We start from the raw sequence: 13,704 nt of genomic DNA, 5'->3' as shown, positions 1-13,704 counted from the left end.
TTTTTAATTATTATACCTTTTTCCCCATTTTGGTAGTGCAAGCAGGATAGCTTTCCAAAGTTATGCAATGTTTTAAAACCTGCCTTTTGGTTCAGATTGTTGGAATATCCAGATATCTATCAAATGCAGATGTAAAATTAGAAATTATATTGAAATCAATAGCAGTAGTCCACTTTTTTAATTTCCTTCGTATTAAAGGGAAGTAATTGCAAAATTTCATAAAAAAATTAAGACATGCATTTCTAATAGGAATCTAACTGATATGGGTTCTTTTGTTTCATAAATTAATCTCTAACAGAATATATTGAAAATTGAAATATTGTCATAAATTGTTGCTCAAATGTTATTTACGCTGCGATCGACTGAGACTGTTTCTAGTAAAATGTAATGTTTTTATTGGAAATATCTGTTTTTTCTGAAAAAACAATTATAACAGTTTTATCAAATTCAGCTTTAAGCTTAACCAAACCTAAGACCAAACTACCTCCTGATTATCCAGAAAAAAGGCCTAAGCTAGAATCAAGTTGTATCTATCTTAACCCATTACTCAGCTTAAAATTACAAGCTATCAGCTTCTGTTTGAAGAAGAATGCTCTAAGTAACTGCTTACAGTAAGCGGAAAATCATCTTTGAAAAGTTATGGGCCTTAAATTCTCAATTATCCAATTATCGGTTTCATCTTAATAAAATGTATATAAGCTTGTTAGAATTATTTACAGCTTGGCACGCTTACCTTAAATCTTTGTACAAAGATCCACTCATCTATTGACATACATGTACCCTTTCAAATACAACATTCCCCCTCCTCCAATATAACTCTCACTGACCCATTTCAAATCATTGATATCTCTGATACATGTTTTCATGAGAAATTTCGCAATTTTTTATATAATTTTTCTGTATCCTTTGGATATTTGTGACACGGAGTTTGCCAGAATAATTTCTTTAACATGCTCCCGACATGACAGTTTTTATACCGGTATATAAAATTATATTGTATGTCAGTACATGTCACATTCAGGTCACGATGTTTAAGTGATGGATTTGAAATAGAAATCAGCAATTTTCTTACAGTTATGTATTCTCATATGATCTGCTACGACAGTATAATAATGATATAAATGATGTCAATTGTAGTGAGATACTCGGCATGCCAGATGGAGGTCAAGTACGATTAGACTGGGCGTACAATGACGAGAGCACGATACATCCAGACCCACTGTCTCGACCCACAGTGGTACTTCTCCCTGGTCTTACAGGTACTCACACTTTAGTATCTTAACCTTAAGCTTGCTGCCTGGTGGCAAGTGATTCTGCCTTTGCCACCAGTGCATACCAAGATCAGCCTGCATATCTGTGCAGTCTGATGCATGGTCTGCACTGTTCTCTATTCAGTCAGTAAATTTACAGTAAACACCCCTTCGAATAATAAATGGTATTGCCCAAATTGATTGATATTGAGGGTTTGTCACAAAATTAAAATTTACTTTGTCTTAAATGTATGCCTTCAGATGTACTGCAAAACATTAGAATTTTGCACCTGCAAAAATGATAGAAATCAATGTACACATCTTTTCATTGCATGTCTAACGCAGTTAAAACATCTTACATACATTAAAGAATGAACAAGTGCTTATATGAATATTTAATATCTCCTGGACTCTTATTCATCAATAGTTTGAATGTTAGACTTGAACGCAGCAGATTTTCAGTTTGTAACTTTGTTGAGAGCAATATACTATACTAATCATCATGAAATTTTGCTGAGCTGTCTAGAGATCCAGAATACACATCCGTGCAGTCTGGTCACAGGATCCATGCTGTTCGCTTTCAAAGCCTTATTTTATTGCAAATAGGGAAAATGTTAGCGAACAGCATGGATCCTGACCAGACTGTGCGGATGCGCAGGCTGGTCTGGATCCATGCTGGTCGCAAAGCCACTTTATGATGTTGCTTTTTAGCTCGACTATTCGAAGAATAAGTAGAGCTATCCTACTCACCACGGCGTCGGCATCGGTGTCGGCGTCGGTGTCGGCGTCAGCGTCACACCTTGGGTTAAGTTTTTCGTACCAGTCCACATTTTGACAAAGTCTTTTGAGATTAAGCTTTGAAACTTTCAACACTTGTTTACCATCATCATGGCCAGTTATAGGCAAGAGCACATAACTCCATCAAGGATTTTGGCTGAATTATGGCCCCTTTTGACTTAGAAATCATGGTTAAGTTTTTCGTACCAGTTCATATTTTGACAAAGTCTTTTGAGATAAAGCTTTGAAACTTTCAACACTTGTTTACCATCACCATGTCCAGTTATAGGCAAGAGCACATAACTCCATCAAGGATTTTGGCTGAATTATGGCCCTTTTTAACTTAGAAATCTGGGTTAATATTTCGTACCAGTCCACATCTTGACAAAGTCTTTTGAAATAAAGCTTTGAAACTTTCAACACTTGTTTACCATCACCATGTCCAGTTATAGGCAAGAGCACATTACTCCATCAAGGATTTTGACTGAATTATGGCCCCTTTTGACTTAGAAATCATGGTTAAGTTTTTCGTACCAGTTCATATTTTGACAAAGTCTTTTGAGATAAAGCTTTGAAACTTTCAACACTTGGTTACCATCACCATGTCCAATTATAGGCAAGAGTACATAACTCCATCAAAGATTTTGGCTGAATTATGGCCCTTTTTGACTTAGAAATCTGGGTTAATATTTCGTACCAGTTCATATTTTGACAAAGTCTTTTGAGATAAAGCTTTGAAACTTTCAACATCTATTTACCATCACCATGTCCAGCTATAGGCAAGAGTACATAACTCCATCAAGGATTTTGGCTGAATTATGGCCCTTTTTGACTGAGAAATCTTGGTTAAGTTTTTCGTACCAGTTCATATTTTTTGTAAAGTGTTTGACATATGGCTTTGAAACTTTTATCACTTGTTTAGTATAATAGTCTCTATCTGTAGGAAAGAGAACATAACTCTGTCATCTATTTTGGCTGAATTATGGCCCATTTTGGACTTTGAAATTGGTTCTGTTTCCATACAAGTCCATGTTTTGTCAAAACTATTTGACATATGGCTTTTAAACTTTGAACACTTGTTTATCATTATGATTTCCATCTGTAGGCAAGAGTACATAACTATTTTGACTGAATTATGGCCCTTTTTGGACTTTGAAATTGGCTCATATATTGCCATTTAGTGCAAGACTTATCGAAATCAAAGTAATACAGGAACATTGTTTGTCTAATCTATTTATTTCTTTTGTCTGAATATCCGTGGAAATATTTTGACACCATTCTTCAATCAATTCTTCGAATAGTCGAGCGCGCTGTCATCAGACAGCTCTTGTTTCATGGTGCTGCTCATTTAACTTTTTAAAATATCAGTGTCAGACTTAAACATTGATGAAAATAGGCCCAGGAATATCACTTGTTTTTACTTTAATTTCTTTACAATCATAAGTAGATTTTATAAAACTGCAGTCATACCCCGTTCACAGGTCAACAACTATATCAGTGATGTTATGCTGTCAAAAGTTGAGAAATACTGCAGCGTGATTGCGAAATGAACCAGTAGCTAACTTTGCCCTCTACCATTTTACCTACCAAACCTCCTAGTTACACTAGCAGTTCAAAAATATATTGTAAAACACATTCAGACTGCAAAATTTTGTTGTTTTGGGCATTTAGAACTGACTGTTAATGAAGTATTAAATCTTTATTGTAAAGGTACAAGCAATGAGACGTATGCACTAAATTTAGTCACTGAGGCTACTAAATTGGGTTACAGGTAAGGTTATTTCATTTCTTGGGGCTCGAGTGGTTAAGGTCACTGACTTCAAATCACTTGCCTCGCACCACTGTGGGTTTGAGCCTCACTTGGCATCATTGAATTCTCCATAAGGAAGCCGCCTATCTGACTTATGGAAGGCCGATGGTTCTACCCAGGTACTGGCTTGTGATGAAGTAATATACATAGGGGCACTTCCTCCACCATCAAAGCTGGAAAGTTGCCATGTATGTGTTATAATTGTGTTGGTGCGAAGTTAAACCAAATAAAACAAAACAATATTACATTTTTTGAAGCAAATGGCAATATATAGTGATCAGTTAAGATTAATCAAACATAAATACTGTAACACTTTGAAGTAAATTCAATGAGCTGTGACATTCACTGTAAGATAACCTATAATCTTGCTGGTTGGTGCTTTCACAGTAGCTGGCAAGATTGGAAACTTGAAAAATGGGCAGGCAAGTCAATGATGTTTATTGTCCAGCCTCAGTCACCTTGGGGCCTCTCACAGTGTCCATATGGTTAAGGTTGCTGACTACAAATTACTTGCCCGTAACTGCAGTGGGTTTCAAACCTTGCTTGTAGAATTCATTTCGTTTGAGGAAACCATCTGGCTGGTGGTTCTACCCAAGTCCTCGCTGATGCCTGAAATAATGCTCAGAGGAACACCAAGCGTCTACTGTCACCATCAAAAGCTGGCCCCACTCAGGGCATGGAATTCTTTATGTGAGGAAGCCATCCAGCTGGCTTAGGGAAGGTTGTCATGGTTCTTACTAGGTACTCGCCCGTGATGAAATGATGCACAGAGGGGCACCTGGAGTCTCCCTCAACCACCAAAGCTGGAAAGTCGCCATTATGACCTATAATTCTGTCAGTATAACTTAAAATCCAATGAAACAAACAAAACACCATCAATAGCTGGAAAGTTGCTGTATGCCAAAAAATATAAGAGCGAAACCTAGTTTTTTATTTTATAGAAAATTGGAAATTAATGACTATGATTTTAAATTGTTCAAACGGAGATAGAAATATCTACCCTGATGAAGGTCCTAGTGGACCAAAACTGGTAGATTAATAAATAATAGTCCAAACATACCCCGGTGTTCGACATGACTTATTCCTCTATTAACCTTTATATTGTGGAGATAGAAATAGTTAGATTGACAAGATTTAATAATTTTTTTTCAGGGTTGTGGTTTTTAACAACAGAGGAAATGGATCAGAGCTCCTTGTAAGTTGTACAGAATATTGACATTTAAAACGCTCATCTGATGTATTTAATTCTGAATATAAAATAAATCTTGATACTGAGCTACATGTATGTCACAAAATTGTAATGTCATATCTAGTAACAGCGGCTTGTTTAAAACACGTGTAGTTGTTAAGCCAGACATTATATAATCACACTATGTTTTCTAAGGGTGTGGTTCTCTCTCCCAAATGGAGATTACATAAAATAACCATGGCAATGAAAAGATGACTAATGCATGATTAATTCAAGGAATTAAAACCATGTATTTATTCGTGAAAGAGGTCAAATTTAGCCTTTTGGTTGATTTTTAGTAAGTTAATAACTGACACTTTAAAAATGCAATTTATTTAATGGAATGCATTCTGTTAGCATTCCATTGCAAGCATGTCTATTAAAAAAAATTTTTTGTTTGTAAAATGATGTAAGACAGAAGGAATATATTATCACCTTGTATAAAACTCATAAAATTTCAATACTAACTTCTGCTTCTTGAAAAAATCTATGACAATTAATTTCAGACTGCCCGAACATATTGCGCATCAAACAGTGAGGATCTGGGCCATGTTGTTTCCCATGTGAAAAAACGTTTCCCTGATGCTCCACTGGTTGGGACAGGCGTATCTCTTGGTGGGTCAGTACAGATTTTTCACCTCTGCTAATCCATCTTAGTTTATACTAATTTATGTTATCTTGACCGTGATTAAAGCTAATAGAACTTATTTGAACCACTTTCGAGATCACTTCCTGGAAAAGCCATTGTGTCATACGAGAAGGCGTGGTCAGGACCTAAGTGGGGTTCGAACCCATTACCACCTGGTTGAGAGGCCGACACCTTAACCACTAGACCACCACCTACCCTAATCTATCTTAATTGTAGGAGAAACTTTAATATGGATTACCTGTATTATTCAAATCTTTCTTACATTTCTACAAACCATTTCTCTACGGTTTTATTTGACATTTAGGTTATGGCATTGAGAGTGGAAACCAAACTTAATAAATACAGACTAATTAACTTGCAGCCATGTAATTGGTCAGTTTCAAGACTGGATTCATAATCAGCCAATTAGATGCTAGGGTTTTAAGATTTGTGCCCTGGATTCCATGAATATTTGTCTTAGGAGTGAGATAGTCTGTTTCTACTGTCACATTTAATGAACTCGATAGATATTTTCCAACACATGTCAAAACCATACATACATTTAAAATTTGGGTGAAAAAAAGTGAATAAATATCTTTATTTTCACAAATGTTTTATCTGAAATGAATACTGTGAAATAACTAAACATTAGCAGCACTAAATTTTATGATTTTGCCAAAAAATGCTACTTCATGTGTACATGAATCTATTGATTGCTAATGTTACATGTAAAATAGAGGATACGAGATGAGTGACTTTACTTACTTGAATTTATTAAACAAGTTGAATAAAATAATAAAATGCAAGGCTCTCCCTTAGATTGTAGGTCCAGTGGCTTTTGCTAAACTTCCTGTCCCTTGGTCTAATGGCTTTTGCTAAATTGCCTATACTTAAGACTGTAAGTCCAATGGCTTTTCCTAAAATGCCTGTCTCTAGATTGTGTAGGTCCAATGGCTTTTGCTAAACTGCTTATCCCATAGATTGTAGGTCCAATGGCTTTTGCTAAACTGCCTTTAAACTGACTCAGACTGTAATACTGGATATTTTTACCTTTATATTAAAATGTTGTGACATCTATAGAAACAGTCTGTTACTCAAGGGTTTGATTTGTCTTAAGCTGTAAAGTTTCCCTTTAACATTAGTGTTTGCATAAAATCATTTTGGAATAAATAAAAACAGCTTAATTATCGAAAAAATGAATCTTTCATGAAATTTTCAGATTTACATTGTGTACATTGTGAGTTATTATCTAATGAAATATTCTGTTTCTTTTAGAATGATACTGTTTAACTATCTGGCAAAGACTGGCAAAGACTGTAATATGCTAGCTGGAATGTGTGTATCTATGGCTTGGAACGTGTTTGAATCTGTTACTTCATTGGAGAAACCAGGACTTAATAAACATGTCCTTAATAGAGTACTTGCTAAAGGACTGGTGGACAATTTCCAGCAGTATGTAACTTTGATTGGGACTGACCTGCTGTAGACTTTATCAAGTTACAACAGATTCAGTGTTTTTTTTCTTGTTTTGTTTTGTGTTTTTTTTTTCTTGTTTTTTTAGCTGTAAATCTCATTTTCTATAAATTATTTTGCCACATTTTTGTATGAAATTTACATCTCTGTAATCCGAATTTTTTAAGACGGGATAAATGCTTCTAAAATGTACAAGCATATTAACAATGTAGTTTATACTGTCAAAGCGTTATATTTTATTAGTATAAAAACTCAGTGGTTTTGGCCGGAACATTTTTCAAGCAGACTGACTTAAATTCATTTATTTCTCAGGTTTTTAGCTCAACTGAGCATGAATCCTTCAGAGTTAGGTCATCCATGCATAATTCTGGTTGTCATAGCAACCAAGAGAAAACCTTTAAAAATCTCCTCAGAAACCACATGTCCGATTTCAAAATGAAATCGCAGCATTGTTCCTTGTTTCAGAATCATTTAACCCAGCTTTAAATGCACCGTGAACATTCTAGGACCATGATGGCCCTCTTGTTGGGAATTTGTTTGTTAGAATTTAATTAAATGAATTGACTAAACCTTTATTTAATAATTTAATACAACAATTAGACTCTGAGAAATACTGCCAAAATGTTTGAAATAAATTGCTGTAATTGATTATGTTTACAGATACATGCATCTGTTTGAGCAACATATAGAAGATTGTGACCATGTGTTGAAAGTAAGTAGTTAAAATTTAAAGGAGCATGCCTCTAGATTTATGTTAAAATGTTTTGAAATTTAGAGTATACTTGTATTTACTAGTAATTAAAACTAATTAAATGCTTTATTGTCAGAGTTGTATGCATAACTTATTTATTAATATGTTAAACTCTAAAACCACACAAAAGAAATACGACATAAAATGTATAGAAGATATTTCTTTGTTAGTGAAAACAGTAAAATGTATCTCTGACAACAAGAAGTGAGACAATTTTAATATTTTCACAGGTGGACAATCTCCACCTCAATTTATTTAAAAAAAATTAATGCACAATATACAAATAGATCAGTAAACCCAAAAGTATCACTCACAGTTATTATTTTATGCCTGTGAATTTTCTGTTTGGAATAAGCTAGCATTTTACAAACAAATACAAAATCTTATTCAACTCCCATAGGATATCGATAAAATAGTCCAAAGTTTGGCTACTTGCTCCGGTCATAACATCAAATAAGAAGTCAGAAAGGATGTAATGATGGCATCTCTACTTCTGTGTCAAACATTTCACTTTAGTACCACTAAAAATAGGTGTGGTATATAATAAAAGGGTTATTTAACAGTACATTGATCTGCTATGATGCATTTGACCCTCTTGGAATTTTCTTACCATTGTAGACTAAGGTACAAGTTCTGTTATAATAACCCTTTTATGTGTATATGTGTTGTAAATCCAAAGACATTTTAAAAAAGCAAAATTTTTAATGCAAAAATGATCCAATATATCAATCAAGTTCCTTTTCTGTACATAAATCTTCATGGTTTTGAATGGCAAAATTAGGAACCTTTTTTTATCTTCATTAAATCATTTTTAGCTCACCTGTCACATAGTGACAAGGTGAGCTTTTGTGATCGCCCTTCGTCCGTCGTCTGTGCGTGCGTGCGTCAACAATTTCTTGTCTGCACGATAGTGGTTTCATTTATGATTTTATTTTAACCAAACTTGCACACAACATGTATCACCATAAGATCTCGGTTCCTTTCTTGAACCGGCCAGATCCCATTATGGGTTCCAGAGTTATGGCCCCTGAAAGGGCCAAATTTAGCTATTTTGACCTTGTCTGCACAATAGCAGCTTTATTTATGATTTGATTTTTACCAAACTTGCACACAACTTGTATCACCATAAGATCTTGGCTCCTTTCTTAAACTGGCCAGATTCAATTATGGGTTCCAGAGTTATGGCCCCTTACAGGGCCAGAATTAGCTATTTTGACCTTGTCTGCACAATAGCAGCTTCATTTATGATTTGAATTTAACCAAACTTGCACACAACTTGTATCACCATAAGATCCCGGTTCCTTTCTTGAACTGGCGAGATTCCATTATGGATTCCAGAGTGATGGCCCCTGAAAGGGCCAAAATTAGCTATTTTGACCTTGTCTGCACAATAGCAGCTTCATTTATGATTTGAATTTAATCAAACTTGCACAAAACTTGTGTCACCATAAGATCCCGGTTCCTTTCTTGATCTGGCCAGATCCCACAATGGGTTCCAGAGTTATGGCACCTGAAAGGGCAAAAATTAGCTATTTTGACCTTGTCTGCACAATAGCAGCTTCATTTATGATTTGAATTTAACCAAACTTGCACACAACTTGTATCAACACGAGATCTTGCTTCCTTTCTTCAACTGGCCAGATTCAATCATGAGAGTTATGGCCCCTTAAAGGTCCAAAATTGGCTATTTTGGCTTTTGCAGCCATATAGAGACTTCATTTATGGTTTTATTTGATACAAACTTCCAAAATATCTTCAACAACAATAAATCTTGGATTCCATGACAAATCAGATCCAATCGTAGGTTCCAGAGTTATTTTATATCTGATTACCTCCCCTGATTGTAATCAAAATGGATTTATATCAGTAAGTACTTATAGGACTTATTTGAAATTTCATTATTGTTATTAGTTGGACAGAGACAATCAGGGTAGATAACTATGGACTGGTTTTATGTCAAATTACCTCCCTTTATTTCAAATTAAAATGGGTATATCTCCATAACTAATGAAGATACTGATCTGAAATTTCATTTATGTCAACAGATTTATTTGGCAGATCCTTCTTTTGTTCACTTACAATATTTATTTTTATGCCCCAGAAGGGAGGCATATAGTTTTTGAATCGTCTGTCCGTCTGTCGGTCTGTCAGTCTGTCCGCAATTTTCGTGTCCGGTCCATATCTTTGTCATCGATGGATAGATTTTCAAATAACTTGGCATGAATGTGTACCGCAGTAAGACGACGTGTCGCGCGCAAGACCCAGGTCCGTAGCTCAAAGGTCAAGGTCACACTTAGACATTAAAGGATAGTGCATTGATGGGCGTGTCCGGTCCATATCTTTGTCATCGATGGATGGATTTTCAATAACTTGGCATGAATGTGTACGACAGTAAGACGACGTGTTACGCGCAAGACCCAGGTCCGTAGCTCAAAGGTCAAGGTCACACTTAGACTTTAAAGGATAGTGCATTGATGGGCGTGTCCGGTCCATATCTTTGTCATCCATGGATGGATTTTCAAATAACTTGGCATGAATGTGTACCACAGTAAGACGACGTGTCACGCGCAAGACCCAGGTCCGTAGCTCAAAGGTCAAGGTCACACTTAGACGTTAAAGGATAGTGCATTGATGGGCGTGTCCGGTCCATATCTTTGTCATCGATGGATGGATTTTCAAATAACTTGGCATGAATGTGTACCACAGTAAGACGACGTGTTGCGCGCAAGACCCAGGTCCGTAGCTCAAAGGTCAAGATCACACTTAGACGTTAAAGGATAGTGCATTGATGGGCGTGTCCGGTCCATATCTTTGTCATCGATGGATGGATTTTCAAATAACTTGGCATGAATGTGTACCACAGTAAGACGACGTGTCGTGCGCAAGACCCAGGTCAGTAGCTCAAAGGTCAAGGTCACACTTAGACGTTAAAGGTCATTTTTCATGATAGTGCATTGATGGGCGTATCCGGTCCATATCTTTGTCATTCATGCATGGATTTTAAAATAACTACGCATGAATGTGTGACACAGTAAGACGACGTGTCGCGCGCAAGATCCAGCTCCATAGGTCAAAGGTCCTAAACTCTAACATCGGCCATAACTATTCATTCAAAGTGCCATCAGGGGCATGTGTCATCCTATGGAGACAGCTCTTGTTTTAATTACTTCCCTTTTACGTTACTATAGTGGATGCAACTTGACCCCGATGGTTGACCTTTGTATTATAATACATAATGAGGCACAACTATTATTGAAAAGGAGTGTACGTAAAACACGAGCTGCATGAGAAAGTGGAAATATAAATTTGTGCAATTATATATTAGTGTATTGGAAAGTTTTAACTGATCAAATGTAAGTATACAGACCTTGATACTGCACTGGATACAAACATATTCCATATAAATATACATGGCTACCCTCATCACCCTTTATTTCTACAATGAAATAATCGATATGAATAATCAGCCGAAGGTCAACCATCGCGGTCAAGATGCGACTACTATATAAATAACTTATTTTTAGTAACTTTTTTATTATTGGCCGTAGGGAAAAACCGAGACCACTTTTCTGTAGTACAACATGGATGGTACCTCCAATTTTTAAGTGTATTTTGACATATCTATACTTTGTAAGAATTTTTTTTTTCTTTTTTGTTAAATTTCTTCCTTTTGTTGTTCCTGTCCTTTGGACTTTGATATTTTACTGAGGACCTTCTTGTCCTCAAGTGCAATGATAACAGGTGAGCGATATAGGGCTATCATGGCCCTCTTGTTTAATTAAGTTAGAGTGACATTGTCCAGCATTTTAACTCTGCAGGTAATTATGGAAATATATATGAAAAACAATCTATAGGTTTGCATAAATTACCTGTACAAGTATGAAATACCAACCTTTATTGTTGGGTAAGAGAAAAAAACTATTTTACAAATAATGAATTTTGAAAATTATGAATTACTTTGTAAATGCAAACCTACCAAATAGAGGTAAACAGAAGTGCCAGATGAAAGAATTTCTGCTGATGTTAGATGTTAAATCAGTTGCAAAACTCTTGGAGACCTAGCATTACAGATGGGAACTGTTATATGTGCAGGGTTCATAGGGATGTAAGACTGTAGAGCAAGTGATGCAATGACTAAAAACTTAGCATTTCTGAGTTTCAGATATGAAATGGAGATAAAATGAAAGGAACATTTATCATTGTGTTTTGTAGAGTACAACAATTAGAGAGTTTGATGATAGATTTACAGCCCCAATGTTTGGATATTCAACATGGCAGGACTATTACAGTGACGCTTGTATACATGACAAGGTACATCACCTTGAGGTCCCTGTACTCTGCCTGAATGCTGCAGACGATCCTTTCTCACCTAAACATGGTAAGCATGTGATAGTCACTGTCTTTATCTGTCGTATCTTTGAAAAAACGGGGTGTGTTGTTTTGCTCATTGCCAGCCGGCCGTCTTTTGGTCTCTCGGTCAGTAGACCGTTTGGTTTCTGAACTGATAACTACAGGATGTTTGATCTAAAAAGGGTCAAATTTCATTGGATGATTCCTTTGGTCAGTACATGACTCCTGTTGTTGTAAAGGATCAGTAGTTCAAAGGTCAAGGTCTCAGTGATCTCGAGATTAAAAATGGTTTACCCTCGATAACTAAAGAATGCATCGGTCTTCAATAATCAAACTTCATAGAAAGATTGCCTATGGTCAGTAGATAGCTCCTTTTATTATCATGATCAGTAAGTGTAAGGTCAAGGTCACAGTGACATTGAGACTGAAAATTGTTTCTGCTCAATAAGTAAAGAACGCTTTGGCCAATAGTTCTCAAACTTCGTAGGAAAACTGCCTGCGCCCAGCAGATGACTCCTTTTGTTCTGGGAGGTAAGTAGATCAAAGATAACATTGACTTTATGACTGAAAATGGTTTCTGCTGAATAAGTAAAGAACACTGTTCTGCAGTTCTCAAACTCCATATGATGATTGTCTGTGGTCAGTAGATGATCCATATCTTTAAGGTCAAAGGAAAAGATCATTTTGAAATTGTTTCCACTCAGTAACATAAGAACCCTTTAATCGACTGACTTCAGACTTCATAGGATAAATGCCCGTGGCCAGTAAATGACCTGCATTGTTTTGGAAATCAGTAGGACAAAAGTTCAAGGTCAGTGTGATTTCAGGACTGAAAAATTGGAACAGGCCTTTATGAGAGTCATACATGTTTTACAAACAGCTCTTGGTTTATGTTTGTTTTCTATGGTTTGGATACTATGTATCATTGGTATTAGAACTACATAATGGTGATCAATTAACTGGCTTCTTTGATTAACATATATGTAGACTGAAGGATCAGTTGAGCACAAAAAAAGGAGCATTAATTGAAATATTATGTTTTATTTATTATAATAAGTAACTGGTAATATCAAGGAGTATCATCTAATTAACATCAGGTGGCAATCTACACCTTATTAGTCAACTACTGGTTAAAATCTATTTTCGGGGACTATAGCATTGTTCTTTTCTATCTGTCTGTTATTCTGTCTGTCAATCCGTCTGCAATTTTTGAAAACATTAAGGAATTTTGATATTACTTGGCACTAAGTTCCCTGTGATGAAACCACACCAAGACCCCTGGCTCAGAGGTTAAGGTCACACTGAGATCAAAGGTCATCATGGCCTTTTTCCAGTTTGGTCTTTAACTCAACAATCCATTAAAGGATTTTAATACTACTTAGCAAAAATGTTCCCCATAATGAGACAACTCGTCACATGCAGAATCCAGAGCCCTAG

General features: G+C 35.9%; 1 protein-coding gene across 1 annotated transcript in view; it reads left to right on the top strand.

Moving 5' to 3' along the window:
* The window catches only part of LOC123540444 (phospholipase ABHD3-like), a 31,640-nt gene that overhangs the window by 13,423 nt on the left and 4,513 nt on the right, over positions 1-13,704 (top strand). The window contains exons 3-9 of the mRNA XM_045325480.2: positions 1,138-1,259; positions 3,738-3,798; positions 4,990-5,032; positions 5,572-5,684; positions 6,969-7,145; positions 7,827-7,878; positions 12,130-12,295. Coding sequence (XP_045181415.2) covers positions 1,138-1,259; positions 3,738-3,798; positions 4,990-5,032; positions 5,572-5,684; positions 6,969-7,145; positions 7,827-7,878; positions 12,130-12,295 — 734 coding nt within the window. The remainder of the gene's footprint in view (positions 1-1,137; positions 1,260-3,737; positions 3,799-4,989; positions 5,033-5,571; positions 5,685-6,968; positions 7,146-7,826; positions 7,879-12,129; positions 12,296-13,704) is intronic.

The sequence above is a fragment of the Mercenaria mercenaria genome, chromosome 16 (genome assembly GCF_021730395.1).
Source record: "Mercenaria mercenaria strain notata chromosome 16, MADL_Memer_1, whole genome shotgun sequence".
In the NCBI taxonomy this organism is placed as follows: Eukaryota; Metazoa; Mollusca; class Bivalvia; order Venerida; family Veneridae; genus Mercenaria; species Mercenaria mercenaria.
This window is presented reverse-complemented; position numbering and strand designations above follow the sequence as displayed.